Genomic DNA, 16,595 nt, shown 5'->3' with positions numbered 1-16,595 from the left:
GGTCAGAAGAGATTCTAAAGGAGTTAATTTCAGATTCTGAAAACAATCAAGTACTTGAAGACAAGACTATCAGAATATCACAATTGACAGTTATAATGCAATTGCACAAAACAAACCTAGGCAGTACCACTAGGTAGTACCACTAGGCAGTACACAGCTTCAGAATAGATCTGACAGATGCCAAGAGCCGATCCAAGATGCTTAAGAATTGGTTCCTTTAAGAGCCAAACCCGAGGCAGATTTAAACAGCATGCTAGCCCTTGCCTGTGAGGAAGAGTGGATGTTCAGTTCTAAAGATCTGCAGTTCAAACTTGTATGTAGAATTAATGAATGCAGTATCAAGGCACGTCCAGAGTTATGAGTCAAATACTCAGTCTTACTGCCTTTTCTTTCAGGATCTGATCCTCAGACAGGTGAATTCATACTTTCTAGGTCAGTCCATTCATGGAACTATTAAATATCTCTCAATGGGAGGAAGACACATTAAGTTTGATTAAAAAGTTTGTATTCTAACATCTTTACTTAGTCTGAACAGTCAAAGAACAACTGCAATTGAATTTAAGATCTTTATTTGAGCACAAATGCTTTGCAAGGACATTTGCATGGATTTTTTTTTAAACAATGAGAAGCTAACACCATACATTCCATTGGAAAGCTTGTTCAAGTGAATGAACATCCCACTTACATTTGTGAAATCAAAAAAAATTACATCAGCTCACTGATATGATTTTAAAATAAAATACTCAAATTATAAAGGCAAGTCCTGTAAACCAAAGAGCTCTGAAGCTAAAGGGTGACAATCAAATTGACACTGTACTCATTCTGTCTAGCTTTGTGCTAAGCTCATGTACCATATTCAGTTGCTAGTACAGCACTTGTAATATGTCAAACTAACCTGTAGGGAAAAAGAGAGAGATCTTTGTGAATAATTCAACCAGGAGTTTTGCAGCTACATCCTCTTATGTGTTCTAACACTTCAGTGGCAATTACACGAAATAGCACAAAATGGTTCAACTCTTCAAGCTTAGAGGTCCTGAAAGACCAACTAATGAGTGAGATCAGAGAAAAAATTCATAGCCCTGGGAGTACTAGTGAAGACAGTTGGAAGGGGTCTGCAGTAACAGTGTTGGAGAGCATTATACTTCCAATTAGTGATCAACAGGCCAAATCCCAGTCTCGACCAACATTTGCACACTTGTGGTTTCCTATGGGCTTGGCTTCGTTAATTACCAGGGAGAAGGGCAAGAAAAAGGAGACAGATACAGCTCAACCAAGGAGACATTTTAACACATGTCCATGGGAAATCCAGTCAATCAGAGGATGATATTTTATTTGAGGGGGGAGGGGGAAGGGAAACAGGCAAAGTGTTAAGAGAAAAAGCAAACAAAAAAAGTTACCAAAATAAAAACTAGATGGGATACAAACCTTATTTAAGTTGAACCAAAAATAATTCTACCATAAGAATCCTAGTTTGGGAGCTGTGATACAAGCACAACTTTTGACAAGCTAGTTATACTGTTGCAAGCATTCAGTTACACAAAATAGGGGAAAAAACAGGAAAACCAATCTAATCCAAAGGAAGGGGGAATTTTGAGAGTGGCTACCCCAGTTACAAGAAACATGCTTACAAAGGATTATTGGGAGATCCCAAAAACTAAAGAGAACCATTTAGAATTAGTTGAAAGAAAACCATTATTTACCCCAAATGAATTAAGACCAATTAGCCAGGTCATAGACCTGAAACATTAACTTTGTGTTTTTCACTCCACAGATGCTGCCTAACTTGCTGAATATTTCCAGCATTTTCTGTTTCTATTTCAGTTTTCCAGCATCTGCCAAATCTTGCTTTTGTGTTAACCACCCACATAATTCAGAGGAATCAAATCTGACCAATTTCTTGCACATATTTGCTCCTCTCCTACCCCCTCAAATACATCAGATATAATATAAAAAGCTGGGGCGCAGGGAAGGAGGGTCGAGATAATTCTTACAAGGGCATTAGTGTTCCAGAGCAGACATTAAGTAATTGTTTTGATGAAGGAATATTATTGCCTAAAAGCAAACCTTTAAATACTCAGAAAAACAAAAAATGTCTGCAGAAGCAGGAAAATCAAACAAACCAAGAAAATACTAGAAATATTCAACAGGTCAGTCAGCATCTGTGAAACAGACCGATCAGTTAAAGCTTTAAGCATACACATTTGTTCAGAACTGGAAGAAATTACAGATAAAGAGCGTTTTAAAAAAAGGAACAGAATGAAGGGAAGGAGGTAAAATGTGTTTGTGCTGCACCTTCCCCCCCCCACAACTCTTCCATTTATTCTGCTATGCCTGAAACATTATCAGTTCTCTCCACAGATGCTGCCTGACCCGAATGTTTCCAGAAAATTCCAACCTTAAACGCTCCATTGCGTTCATGTAGCCGAACATTTGAGGATTTGCGATGGTAAGAAAATAATTGATGAGAGGCAAACTCAAACTATGCACTTAAAGCTTTCACCAAACTCGCAGTCTTGTCATGATGCTGCCAGGTTTCTATGATGCAACTTTTCCCAAATGTGATTTGAAAAAAAAATAAAGACACACTAAGCCTGGCCACCACATCAAAAACTGATCACACCCAGTGTATCCCCACATATTTAACTAGGCTGATGTAACACTACAGATGTCCAGCTCTGGCATACAACGTCATAGTGTTGCCCAATACTTCAGGTGCTATTAAAATCTGCTGTACTTAATGGATTGTTCAAGACAATCATGAGAAGTATGAAGACTTCAAAAAAAGTTAGCCTATTTTAACTCTCTTCTGCAAATGTACCTCTAATGATCAATACACTGACCAATGATTCTTCATAAAGAAAATATGAAAAACAAATCGTTGAGCAGCTGGTTTTCTAAAGTAGAAAATGCAGCGATATCAAACTGTCTGTTTGAAACCTTCTGATTAAAGCCAAATATATCCTTTCCCCTTCTTACAGGTAGACACACAAAATACACAATTTGTCCAATGAAAGTGCATCTTTATAAAGAACGTACAAAGAGGAAAAGTTTTGAAAACAGCAATTTCCAGTATTTAGTTTCCTTGGAAGGTGCTTTGTGCAGCAGCTGATGCAGCATTAGCTGCAGCATTGCGCACTGTGGTGTTGGAGAAGACCCCATGGGAAAATTCCTCTTGCGCTCTCTGAAAGCTGGCCCCTGTTCTGCGGAATATTGAATGTACCTAAGGTATGAAAAAAAAAAACAATCTCAAAAAGATTTAATGCAGATTTGTCCAAATTTACACCAATGCATTTCTTATTCTTTGCCATTTTCATCAACTTGCATCTATACAACGCCTTTTAATGTAGAACATCATCCAAAGATACTTCAGAGGCTCATGGAAAATTGGATGTGGAGTCAAAAGAATTAAGCTGTGGGGGGTGGGGGTGATCAAAAACTACGTCAAGAGGTGAGTTTTAAGGAGGGACTCAACAGTGGAGAGATTTAGGAAGAGAATTTGATTCAGTGAAGGTACAGCTTAAGTGGTGGTGGGGTGCATATGGCAGAGTCAGAGAAGTGGAGAAATAGAACAGGGGGCAGCCATTCAGCTCCAGGTCTGCTCTCCCATTCAGTGAGATCACGGCTGATTGGTATCTTAACTTCACATCCTTTAATACACTTGGCTAACACAAGAACACAGGTAATAGGAGCAGTAGACCATATGGTCCATCGAGCCTGCTCCACCATTCAACACGATCATGGCTGATCTTGGGCTTCAATTCCACTTTCGTACCCACTCCCCATATCCCTCAATTCCCAGCAAGACCAAAAATCTATCTATCTCTTCCTGAAAGGTATGCAATGATGGAGCATCCACAACCCTCTGGGGTAGAGAATTCCAAAGATTCACAACTGAGCGTAGTAATTTCTCCCCAACTCAGTCCTGAATGATTGGTCCCTTAACCTGAGACTGTATCCCCGTGTTCTAGATTCCCTGACCAGCAGGAACAATCTCTCATTCTACCCTATGAAGCCCTTTCAGAATCTTTTATGTCTCAATTAGATCGCCTCTCATTCTTCTAAACTCCAGAGAATATAGGCCCAATTTACTCACCCCATCATAGGGCAACCCCCTCATCCCAGGGACTAATTTAGTAAATCTTCACTGCACTGCCTCCAGTGCAAATATATCCTTTCTTAAATGTGGAGACCAAAACTGCAGACAGTATTCCAGGTGCCAAAGCCCTATACAGTTTTAATAAGACTTCTTTATTCCTGTACTCCAATCCCCTTATAACAAAGGCCAACATGCCATTTGCCTTCCTAATAGCCTGCTACACCTGCATGTTAACTTTGTGTGTTCCTTGTAGGAGTACCCCCAAGTCTCTCTGAAAAACACTTAACAGTTTCACACCTTTTAAAAAATATTCTGCTTTTCTATTTTTACGACCAAAGTGAACAACTTCACACTTCCCTACATTATACTCCATCTGCCATCTTGTTGCCCACTCACCTAGCCTGTCCATATCTCTTTACAGCCCCTATATCCTCCCCGCAGCTGACCTTTCCACTGAGCTTTGTATCATCAGCAAACTTAGATACATTACTCTCTGTCTCTTCATCTAAGTCATTAATGTAGTGTGTAAATAGCTGAGGCCACAGCACTGATCCTTGTGGCCACCCTACTATTCACTGCCTGCCAATATGAAAATGCCCATTTATGCCCACTCTCTGCTTCCTGTCTGTTAACCAATCCTCTATCCACACTAATATATTATCCCCAACATCACGAACCCTTATCTTGCCTATTAATCTTTTATATGGCACCTTTTGGAAATCCAGGTATATTACATCTACTGGTTCCTCTTTATGTACCCTACTAGTTAAATCGTCAAAAAACTAATAAATTTGTCAAACAGGATCTCCCTTTAGTAAAACCGTGCTGACTTGTTCTGATCATACTATGCTTTTCCAAGTACAATGTTAAGACTTCTTTAATAATAGTTTCCAGCATCTTCCCAATGACTGGTGTTAGGCTAACTGGCCTGTAGTTCCCTGTTTTCTCTCTACCTCCTTTCTTGAAAAGTGGTGTAACATTTGCCAACATCCAATCTGATGGGACCATTCCTGAATAGAAGAAATTCTGGAAAATCATAGCCAGCACATCCAGCATCTCTGCAGCTATCTTTTACAACCCAGGATGTAGGCCATCGGGTCCCAGGGATGTCAGATTTTAGTTCAAGTGTCTCCAATACTTTTTCTCGGTTGATATCAATGCCCTTAATTTCCTCACTTTTTTTTTAGCCCCGAGGTTACTGCTCATTTCTGGCATGGAACTGGAGTCTTCTACTGTGAAGATAGATAGACACAAAATATTTGCCATTTGCTCTGCCATTTCCTCATTCCCCATGATGATTTCTCCTGTCTCTGTCTCCAACGGACCAACATCTACTTGAGCTACTCTCTTCCTTTTTATATACTTATAAAAGCTCTTAATCTGTTTTTATATTGCTGGCTAGTTTACTCTCTTTTTTTTCCCTCATCAACTTTTTGGTGGCTCTTTGCTGGTTTCAAAAACACTCCCAATCATCAGACTTGCTACTTTTTTTTGCAACATTGTAAGCCTCTTTTTAGTCTAATACTCTCCTTAACTTCCTGAGTGAGCCACGGATGGGTCTTTCTTGACGAGTTTTTGTTTTTGAACTGAATAAACTTTTATTGAACCCCTTTGTATTATTTCTTTAAATGTTTCCCACTGTTCGTTTACCACCATACCTTCCAGTCTATTTACCCAATTAACCGTAGCCAGTTCTTCCCTCATACCTTCATGATTGGCTTTGTTTAAATTTAAGATTTTCGTTTGTGATTGAAATGTGCCACTTTCAAACTTAACATGAAATTGTTAACTAACAAAAACCTATCAGAATTAAAATTAATTGAGCTAGCATCTACTGCTTTTTGTGGGATAGTGTTCCACACTTCTAACATCCTTTGCACAAAGTAGTGTTTCCCAATTTCTCTCCCGAATGGCCAGGCTCTGCTTTGAAGGTTATGTCCCCATTGTCTTGGACTCCTCTATCAGTGGAAAAAGTTTCCATCGACCCTATTAATTTCTTTTGAAATCCTAAAAATCTCAATGAAATCAATCCTTAACATTCTATATTTCAGGGAATACAAGGCTCACGGGAGGCACAATGTCATGGAAGGATTTAAACACCAGGATAAAAAGTTTACATTTGAGACACTGGGGGTGGTGAGGAGCAAGCGTCAATACAGGTCAGCAGGGCTGGGGCGAGGGGTGAATGAGATAGCATACAAGCAAGCACCAGGTTTTTGGATGAGCTGAAGTTAATGGAGGTTGAAGGATGGATGGCCAGGATTAGTCAAGTCTGGAGGTGGTAAAGGCTTGGATAGGAGTTTCAGTGAAAGATGAGCTGAGGTCAGAATGAAGCAGGCAATGTTACAGAGATAGAATTAGGCATTCTTACCCTTTGCACCAGCAACAAAGACAAGACTGCACACACAGTGAAGAATACTGCTACCACCATCATGACCACTGCCACAGCAAGGTTCGTTTTTGTCCAACTAAGAGCTGCAATCCAACCACTGAAAAATAAATGAGTTAAGTTAGTTACTTGGTAGTATGTTATCACTATTTTACAGAATCCAAGGACTATTGTTAAGGCAAGAGGCAAACCGTTCTGGTAGGTTGAACTACTAAATAAAACCAGCAAAATCATGCCACTTCATCAGCATGATAAGATGAAGGAAGAGTCTTGGGAAACTATTGTAGTTCGACATAATTTACAGAAAGCATGTCAAGCTGCAAGTCTTTTTTTTGCCAACTGTGTAGATCACAGAAGGTAAAGATGATTCAGTTACCAGATGCCATGAATTTGGGTCTGCCAGAGATAGCTTCTCAGGTTCAGTATGTCAGGCGCTCCCTTAAGTAATCTAATCACTGCTTTTTACTTGAGTTGACTCTCCCTGCCCTGTATTTTCTAGAGAAGCAGTCGGTCCCAAGAAACACTCGAGTTCTGGATTGGATCTCTGCATCTTACACATGTACTCCAATCTCTGAGGATGGATTGAGTTAACAGTGAGTTGTTGTTCTGTGCAATTTGTAAACTGCTTTATTCCACAATAGGCAAAACAGACAGAACACAGGGTACAGAATTTGATACAAATAACTGGAGTTTGTATGCCACTAAAATAATGAATAATACATGTATGCTAATCCACTCAGTGGGCCCTTTACTTAACATAAAGGCACCAGTTTTCCCTGACCAGAGCAGAGATTCTCCCCTTGCAACCCGGTGCTGCTGCTTTTTTGGCATTGGTCCGGATTTTAAAAAGTTCTTCAAGAAACTTAGCCAACACTTAGGCACTAGATGTCTTCCTAAATGACCAGGCATTGCTAATGAATTTCTACTGTCGAGTCTCTATAAGAAACTGGTTCTCATCTTGCATATTAACAATCGCCTGCTGATGGCATCACAACTTAGTCATAGAGTTATACAGCGCAGAAACAGGCCCTTCGGCCCATCGTGTCTGTGCCGGCCATCAAGCACCTAACTATTCTAATCCCATTTTCCAGCACTTGGTCCATAGCCTCGTATGCTACGATGTTTCAAGTGCTCATCTAAATACTTCAATGTTGAGGGTCCCTGCCTCTACCACCCCCTCAGGTAGTGAGTTCCAGATTCCAAACACCCTCCGGGTGAAAATTTTTTCTTCAAATCCCCTCTAAACCTCCCGTGACCTCTGAATGAGATTGCCAATTTTTTTTGTCATCTGACACTCTGGACCCATATTTACAGGGAACAGACAGCTCAGTCCAGTTGCAACTGCTTTCCCTTCTGGGACAGTGTTCTTATACACTTGATATAATCTTAAGTCTTTAAAATTGAGAGTGTCATGGTTATGGAGCATGTAAAACATTGGTGTTATTTCCAGCTCATCCAGCATTGGAAGGAATAATTCAATAGCAGGAATTTTATCTAGTCTGGAATTTTAAATTCTTGAGGACACAGTGAAACACAGTGCAACAAATCAGGCCAGTTTTTAGAAAGTAGCCCAGGATGAAGAAATCCCACAACTGCAGCAGAAATTAAAATTTTTTTTAAAAGGAGATAGATTCCTTCCTACAGACACAAATAGTATAGCATGACCTCACTATACCAACCTCTCCCACCAAAATTCCAGAGTTAGCCAAGGTCATGTCTTACCAACTTAATAGAATTCTTTGAGGAAGTGACAAAGTTGATTGATGAGGGAAGGGCTGTCGATGTCATATACATGGACTTCAGTAAGGCGTTTGATAAGGTTCCCCATGGCAGGCTGATGGAGAAAGTGAAGGCGCTTGGGGTCCAAGGTGTACTAGCGAGATGGATAAAGAACTGGCTGGGCAACAGGAGACAGAGAGTAGCAGTAGAAGGGAGCTTCTCAAAATGGAGACGTGTGACCAGTGGTGTTCCACAGGGATCCGTGCTGGGACCACTGTTGTTTGTGATATACATTAATGATTTGGAGGAAAGTATAGGTGGACTGATTAGCAAGTTTGCAGACGACACTAAGATTGGTGGAGTAGCAGATAGTGAAGGGGACTGTCAGAGAATACAGCAGAATATAGATAGATTGGAGAGTTGGGCAGAGAAATGGCAGATGGAGTTCAATCAGGGCAAATGCGAGGTGATGCATTTTGGAAGATCTAATTCAAGAGTGAACTATACAGTAAATGGAAAAGTCCTGGGGAAAATTGATGTCCAGAGAGATTTGGGTGTTCAGGTCCACTGTTCCCTGAAGGTGGCAACGCAGGTAAATAGAGTGGTCAAGAAGGCATACGGCATGCTTTCCTTCATCGGACGGGGCATTGAGTACAAGAGTTGGCAGGTCATGTTACAGTTGTATAGGACTTTGGTTCGGCCACATTTGGAATACTGCGTACAGTTCTGGTCGCCACATTATCAAAAGGATGTGGATGCTTTGGAGAGGGTGCAGAGGAGGTTCACCAGGATGTTGCCTGGTATGGAGGGCGCCAGCTATGAGGAGAGGTTGAGTAGATTAGGATTATTTTCATTAGAAAGACGGAGGTTGAGGGGGGACCTGATTGAGGTGTACAAAATCATGAGAGGTATAGACAGGGTGGATAGCAAGAGGCTTTTTCCCAGAGTGGGGGTTTCAATTACTAGAGGACACGAGTTCAAAGTGAAAGGGGAAAAGTTTAGGGGGGATATGCGTGGAAAGTTCTTTACGCAGAGGGTGGTGGGCACCTGGAACGCATTGCCAGCGGAGGTGGTAGATGCGGGCACGATGGTCTTTTAAGATGTATCTAGACAGATACATGAATGGGCAGGAAGAAAAGAGATACAGAACCTTAGAAAATAGGCGACATGTTTAGAGAGGGGATCTGGATCGGCGCAGGCTTGGAGGGCCGAAGGGCCTGTTCCTGTGCTGTAATTATCTTTGTTCTTTTGTCTAATTATATTTGATTATGTTCATTACGCCTCTTATTCAACTGGGTTTGACTATTTGAACTTTGCAGAACTGCTCATTGGTGCTGCACCCTCTTGATGGGCCAACCTATCTTCATAGCAAACATCACAGCAGATACAGAGACAGAGCACTCTCAGAGATTGATGAGTCACCAGACTGAAAGGTCTTTGGTAAATAGTTCCTATTATGCAACTCCAAATCTGGATCAAATATTCACTCTGTTGAACTAGTCTTGGTCCCAGTAGTTTTGTTAGGGCAAGGCTCAAAGATAGTTTATTACACATCCATTTTTAAAACAAACATTAATTCAGACAAAAAAAATGAAGTTAAATTAACATGGGGTCGAGTCTTTTACATTATTGAAGTAACAGAATTGCCTCTCTGCATGAAATCCTGAATAAGCCAATCAAGTTTAGTATATACAAATAAGATATTTGAGTCTAATGCACTTCGTGCTACCCCTATTGTGAATTTTCCAGGGACATTTTGGTTTGTTAAAGTCTCTATTTAATTGTTGTAAAACTAAATCAACAAATCTACCACAGATTATATGAGTATGCAAAATGTTTAATAGGGTATTGAACTAACAAAAATACAATATCACCACCTCATGAAAAAGGGTCTTATTTGGGACAGGTGAAACTGAACTAATCAGTGCTCTTGCAATGGATTCCTGCTAGTGAGGTAATTGGGCAGGACTAGATCAGAATTCTTTATAGCCAAGAATGAACTCAATTTGAATTAAAGTTGGCCCTTGCTTCAGTAATACAATTAGTCTAGTCCTGAGTAGAAGTTAACAGAGCAAAGTTAGAATCAAGGGTGAGGGGGAATAATGCAAAACCATAAATACACTGTACAGTCTACTCCTCAATTAAAAAATCAATTTGAATTACTGGATAACATTCTTCTCGTGCTTTTTCTGAAAGCAGCCATTTTACTTCCCTTGGTTAAATCCAATTCAAATTGCTGAATAATTAAATTTTGTTTTTGATCATTCCAAAAAGAATTGCGTTATCGGGAATAGACTGCATTTTGATGAGTACTTTATCTTAATTATTTAAACCAGACAATGTTAGGAGCGATTTATATTGTCAGAAATACATGCAATTCATTTGTAGCACCATCCATTTTGTGCCAATATAGCGGGATATTTGTTTTGGGACTTCAAAGAATGTAATCAACCAGCAGTACAGCAACCATAAGAAATGTGCTACAAGTGGACAACAGTCACTAAGGGATCAGCCAAGGCAAGCTTGTTTTGTGATGCCAGAGACTAGATGATCACACAAAGAGCAGAGCAGAGCAGATTAAGGAAAGGGAGAGGTTTAAAAAACATACACACAGCATTGAGTGGAAAAGAATGGTCAGTATAAGAAATACGTGCCTCTCCAGTGGCTAGAATAGTCAGCAGGGAATGTGTCTCATCAGCTGCCTATACAGACTACTGGAATCTGTTGAAGAAAGGGTATAGAAAAATATGCAGAAAGCCACAGATAGCTCACAGAAGACAACAAAAATCACACAGAAGAGTCACGTTTCTTTCTCTTATCACGGAATGAAATGCTTACCTGACACCCCAGTTGGGAATGCCAACTGCCTGAATAACATATAGAACAATTTGACAGAAGAACACAAAGAAGAAGAAAAAGAAGTTGAATGAACTGTCGGACCTGAAAAACAAGATTGAAAAAAAAAAATTAGTTTAACATATTTAACCACTCCCACAGTTCACTCCAACGTCAGTACCTTAACACTGATTTTTTTTTTGGTTACACACAAGGCAACCACTTTGAAAATCAACTTTATGTCCCATATGATTCAGTTACCTGAAATAAATTATGCTTGATGGATGTTAATATTTTGCTGCATCAACTTCAGTGTTCTAAACTCTCAAATTTTAAATTTTGTAATTTCATCCTCATCATAGGATCTCAAGATTTGATTCGAGTTAGTCATAGTCTCCTGATGAAGTTTAGATCTAGCTTTAGTCTGGTCTTTGGCTCTCAAATGTTAAGTCTATTTATGTGTGATTCTCATGACAAGAAGTTTATCTTTCTCCATTTTTATTCTTGTCTTTTCAGACTATTGTTTCAAAACTTATGTTACAACAGTTTCATCTCTGAAAGTAGTTTCTACAATAAATGTGGATACTGGAATTTAGAACTACAATATAAAATAAGAATGGATTGTCCTTTATGTTAAAATGGCGTGTGCAGGTCCAATTATCTCCCATGCTTAATTCTGCTTCACCTAAAGACTACATGTGGTCTTGACTCCCCACGTGCAACACCATGGGAAGTCAAGAGAGACACACTCCCCTGGCAAATCGCAGATGCATAGTTTTAGGCCTTGCAATGTATATTATGTTACCAGGGTCACCAAACTAGTGATTGAACAAATCAAAATTATGCTTCTGTTAAGAGTATTGTAGGAATGTTATAGTTTTGATGCATTTGCCATCAGAAGCAAATTATAAAGCCAAGTTACAAAAGTTATGTCGCCATCAGAAATGCAGCTTGCACTCTTCAAACGAAGTCAGAATTCTTAGCAGACGCCATCAAGTGCGCAGGCATGGTGAAATGAAAATCAGCACTGACCCCGACTATACTTTACCTGAAAGCCTTGTAAACTGGCCTATACCAACAGAGGAAGGCACAAGGAGTGAAGAGTAAAAACCACAAGATTGCCAAGCCAAAGTCTACTCCATGTTTTGCTTCAACAATAAACTCGGCCAGACAAGCAAGGAGGTTCAAAAACAGTGTGACTGCATGAACTGTTGGAAGGAAAAAAAAAACCAAGATTTCAATGACTGACAAGGACATTTAACCAGATGATCACTTCAAAAAGTAATTTGCTGCCTAGATTCTAAAATCAAATAATTATAGAATGTTATGAACGCAGTCAGACCATCAAGTCTTTGCCAGTCTATGTTTTTTTAAAGAACAGATTTTAACTTAAACCCAGTCTAAGCCAATAACCTGCTCAAATAACATCCACTTTCATATTCCTCTTAAAAAAAAGTAGTTGCTTGAGAAAAAGTGTTATAGGCTCTGCTTAAAAAATGGCTTGAGAATTTTGTAATTTAACCACCCTCTTAAAAATATATCAACCTTCCCTTTTATGATTTCTCTCAACATCCTTGTTACCATCTCACCAACTAGTGAAAGCAATCAAACACAAACAAGATGGCCATAACTATGTGATCTGTGGACCTCTATTAAGTCATTCTACAGACTTAAACTTGTGAAAATAGTTCCAACTTCTCAAGCATCTTTTCACAACTAATTCCTCATCCTAGTAGATCTATACTGAACCTTCATTTGAGTTTCTATCCTTCCTATAATAGAATGCTTAAAACTGCAAATTATACTCCAGCAACAGCCTAAATAAGGCCTTGTACAATTTCATCATCATCTCCTTTCTTTAGTATTCTGTACATCTGGATAACAAAACCAAGGATTCTGCTTACCTTTCTTGTATTGTGCTATTGCATTAACTGGAATAGTGTGTCCAGTTCTGGGCATCACACTTCAGGAAGGCATTACAGATGATGCAGAAATGATTCACAACAATAATTCCAGGGATGAGGAATAGTTACATGGATAGATTGGAGGGGCAAGGGCCGTTCTCCTTGGAGAAGAGAAGATTGACAGGAGAACTGACAGATGTTCAAAATCACGAGGGGTCTGGACAGAATAGATAAGGAGAAACTGTTCCCATTGGCAGCAGTATCCATAACCAGAGGACACAGATTTAAGGTGACTGGTGAAAGAATCAATGGCGATAGGAAAAACATTTACTGAGCACGTGGTTAGGATCTGTAATATACTGCCCGAGTGTGTGGTGGCAGCAGATTCAAATTGAGGCCTTCAAAAGAAAAGTGGATAATTATCCAGCTAGTCTAATGGCGACCATGAAGCTATTGTCGATTATTGCAAAAACCCATCTGGTTCACCAATATCCTTTAGGGAAAGGAAATCTGCCATCTTTACCTGGTCTGGCCTATATGTGACTCCAGATCCACAGCAATGTGGTTGACTCTTAAATGCCCTCTGAGTTGGCCACTCAGTTCAAGGGCAATTAGGGATGGGCAATAAATGCAGGCCTTGCCAGTGATGCCCAAATCTGAAGAGAAAAAATTTCCAAGGCGAGAGAAAAGGCAGGGTGTAGGATCAGGTGAGTTGCTCTTGCAGAGTGCCGGCACAGATACGATGGGCTGAATGGCCTCCATCTGTGCTGTAACTATTCTATGATTCTTATGGCCTATCAATGTGCTGCCAGCTTTTCTTGTATATCTGCATGCTATGGTCCCTCAATTTACAATTTTACTATTTAAGGTGCAATTTCTTCTGTCAAGAGATCAAAATCCTGGCACTCCCGCCCCAACAGCACTGTGGGTGTACCTACACTACAGGACTACAGCAGTTCAAGAAAGCACCTTACCATGACCTTCTCAAGGGCAATTAGGGATAAGCAATAAACACTAGCCTTGCCAGCAATGCTCACATTCCAAGATGAAATTTAAAACAAAAAAAAAAAACTTATAGCAAATTTTTCTACAGTGAACTGCATCTGACACTTACCTGCCCACCACCCTGCGGACTTATCTATGCCCTGCTTCACACATTCAGTCTGCCAGACTCTAAATTTTGTATCAGCAAATTGCAATCTTAAGTTCAGGACATTTAACTACAGAATAAATTTAAAAAGTGCCCCCAATATATAATAGAATTAACTTTTTACCAAATTGGAATTTTAAACATAGTATGAAAACAAACATTAAAATACACCACTCACTATATCTTTGCAGTCTGAGAAGTTTTCTTTTATCCCGACTGTTTGCTTTCTGCCCTCCAATCACTTCTCTATTCATGCAGCCATATTCCCCAAACCACATTTGTCAAAGTGCCCACCATAAGATCTCACATGGTACCTTAACACGTTTTTTGAAAAGCTACACCCATTCTGTTCCATTTAATTATCGGTTTTGTTTCTTCAAAGGATTTTATTATTAGGTTGCTCAGGCATGACCTTCCTTTTTAGAAATTTGTTCTGAATAATCCCAATTAACTCATATTTCTCCAAGAGTTAAGTAATTTCATCCCATATTACCGGCTCTAGTAGCTTACCAACAGCTGAACAGTAATTTAACTTGGCTTTTTTCCAGGATCAAGTGCAACTGATTTAAAATTACAAATCATGAAAGCTCCAATTTAATGCAGTGGCCTTGTCTCAAAGGTAGTAATCTCCAGATTACTCCCAGTGCCACGTGCAAGTGAGTATAGAAATAGAAGGATAAGACAGACGAATGCATGCTGGAAAGATGGTGCAGAAATGAGGGCTTCAGATTCCTGGGACAGGCTCTGGGGGAGATGGGACCTGCACAGACTGGACAGGTTGCACCTGAACAGAGCCAGGACTGAGTTCCTTGCGGGATGTTTTGCTAGCGCTGTTGGGGAGGGTTTAAACTAGTTTGGCAGGGTGATGGGGACCAGAGGATAGACTCAGCTGGGACAAAATCAGAAATTAAAATGGATGGCGGAAAATTCATGGATGAGTCTGGAAGACAGAGGAAACAAGGGTTAGAAAGTACAAAAAAAAGTTTGGCAGTGCTCAAGGGCATTTATTTCAATGCAAGGAGTATAGCAAATAAAGCAGATGACCTGAGGGCACAGACAGACACGTGGCAGTATGATATCATAGCTATTACAGAAACATGGCTTAAGGAGGGACAGGAATGGCAACTCAACATTCCTGGTTACAGAGTTTTCAGATGCGATAGGGAGGGGGATAAGAAAGGAGGGGGAGTGGCAATTTTGGTCAAGGAAACTATTACAGCTGTTAGGAGGGATGATCTGTTGGAAGGTTCATCAAATGAAGCCATATGGATTGAACTAAAACAAAAAAGGGGCAATCACACTGCTGGGAATGTACTACAGACCCCCAAACAGTCAGAGGGAGATAGAAGAGCAGATATGTAAGCAAACCTTAGAAATGCAAGAACAATAGGGCAGTAATAGCAGGGGATTTTAATTACCCCAGTATTAACTGGGATAGTTTTAGTGTGAAAGGAATTGAGGGAGCAGAATTCTTGAGGTGCATTCAGGAGAACTTTTTTGCCCAGTATGTAGCAAGCCCAAGAGAGGGTACAGTTTCAGACTTAATTTTAGAAAATGAAGCTGGGCAGGTGGAAGGAGTGACAGTAGGAGAGAATTTTGGCAGTAGTAATCATAATTCAGTCAGTTTTAATATAATTATGGAAAAGGACAGAGATAGAACAGGAGTTAGAGTTCTCAATTGGGGCAAGGCCAATTTTATTAAACTGAGGAGTGATTTAGCCAAAGTGGACCAGAAACAGCTACTTGAAGGTAAATCAGTGTCAGAACAGTGGGAGGCATTCAAAGGGGAGATTCAAGGGATCCAGGGTAACACGTTACCACAAAGAAAAAGGATGAGGCGGCCAAATCTAGTGCTCCATGGATGTCAAGGAGCCTACAGGGTAAAGGTCTGCTACCCGACCTGAACTCGACGGGACCATATGTCGGGTTCGGGCATGGTCCAGGTCAGGCTGGAGACACAGTGCAAGAATTGCAGGCAAGTGTTAAAATTTAAAAACTTACTTGAGCTGAGAGTCCGGGACGTCAAGCAGGGAAACTGAGTCTGCGCAGTGAGCGTGTGAGCGTCTCTATGACGTCATCACGGTCATGCTGCAGCTTCCTGAAGATTGGGAGTCGGAAGGCAAGTAAGTAAAGGGAACACTGCGGTGGTCAGGTCGGGCTCTGGTGGGGGGAAAAGGAGGGACTCGGGTCCGATGTGGTTCCGTCGGGTTCGGATCAGGTTTTTTTTGTTGTGACTTCAGCAGGCCTTTACTACAGGGAAAGCTAAGGCAGAAAAGGAAAGCTAATGTCCAACACCAATAACTCAATACTACAGAAAGCTGAGAGGAGTATAGAAAGTGGAAGGGTGAAATCAAAAAGGAAACTAGGAAAGCAAAGAGAGGGCCATGAAAGAATATAGGCAAGCAAAATCAAGGTAAACCCAATGATGTTTTGATCAATAGATTAAGAGTAAGAGGATAACTAAGGAGAGAGTAGGACTCTGCGAACAGGAAACAGCAAGAG

At 40.3% G+C, this 16,595-nt stretch overlaps 1 protein-coding gene across 1 annotated transcript in view; it reads right to left on the bottom strand.

The window, feature by feature from the left end:
* Positions 1 to 552: 552 nt before the first annotated feature.
* Positions 553 to 16,595, bottom strand: part of scamp2 (secretory carrier membrane protein 2) — a 51,457-nt gene continuing 35,414 nt past the window's right edge. The window contains exons 6-9 of the mRNA XM_068015499.1: positions 12,088 to 12,247; positions 11,043 to 11,144; positions 6,468 to 6,585; positions 553 to 3,220 (exon numbers count right to left, since the gene is read on the bottom strand). Of these exons, the coding sequence (XP_067871600.1) occupies positions 3,074 to 3,220; positions 6,468 to 6,585; positions 11,043 to 11,144; positions 12,088 to 12,247 (527 nt within the window). The 3' untranslated portion in view covers positions 553 to 3,073. The remainder of the gene's footprint in view (positions 3,221 to 6,467; positions 6,586 to 11,042; positions 11,145 to 12,087; positions 12,248 to 16,595) is intronic.

This window comes from Heterodontus francisci, chromosome 35, assembly GCF_036365525.1.
Source record: "Heterodontus francisci isolate sHetFra1 chromosome 35, sHetFra1.hap1, whole genome shotgun sequence".
Classification (NCBI taxonomy): domain Eukaryota; kingdom Metazoa; phylum Chordata; class Chondrichthyes; order Heterodontiformes; family Heterodontidae; genus Heterodontus; species Heterodontus francisci.
This window is presented reverse-complemented; position numbering and strand designations above follow the sequence as displayed.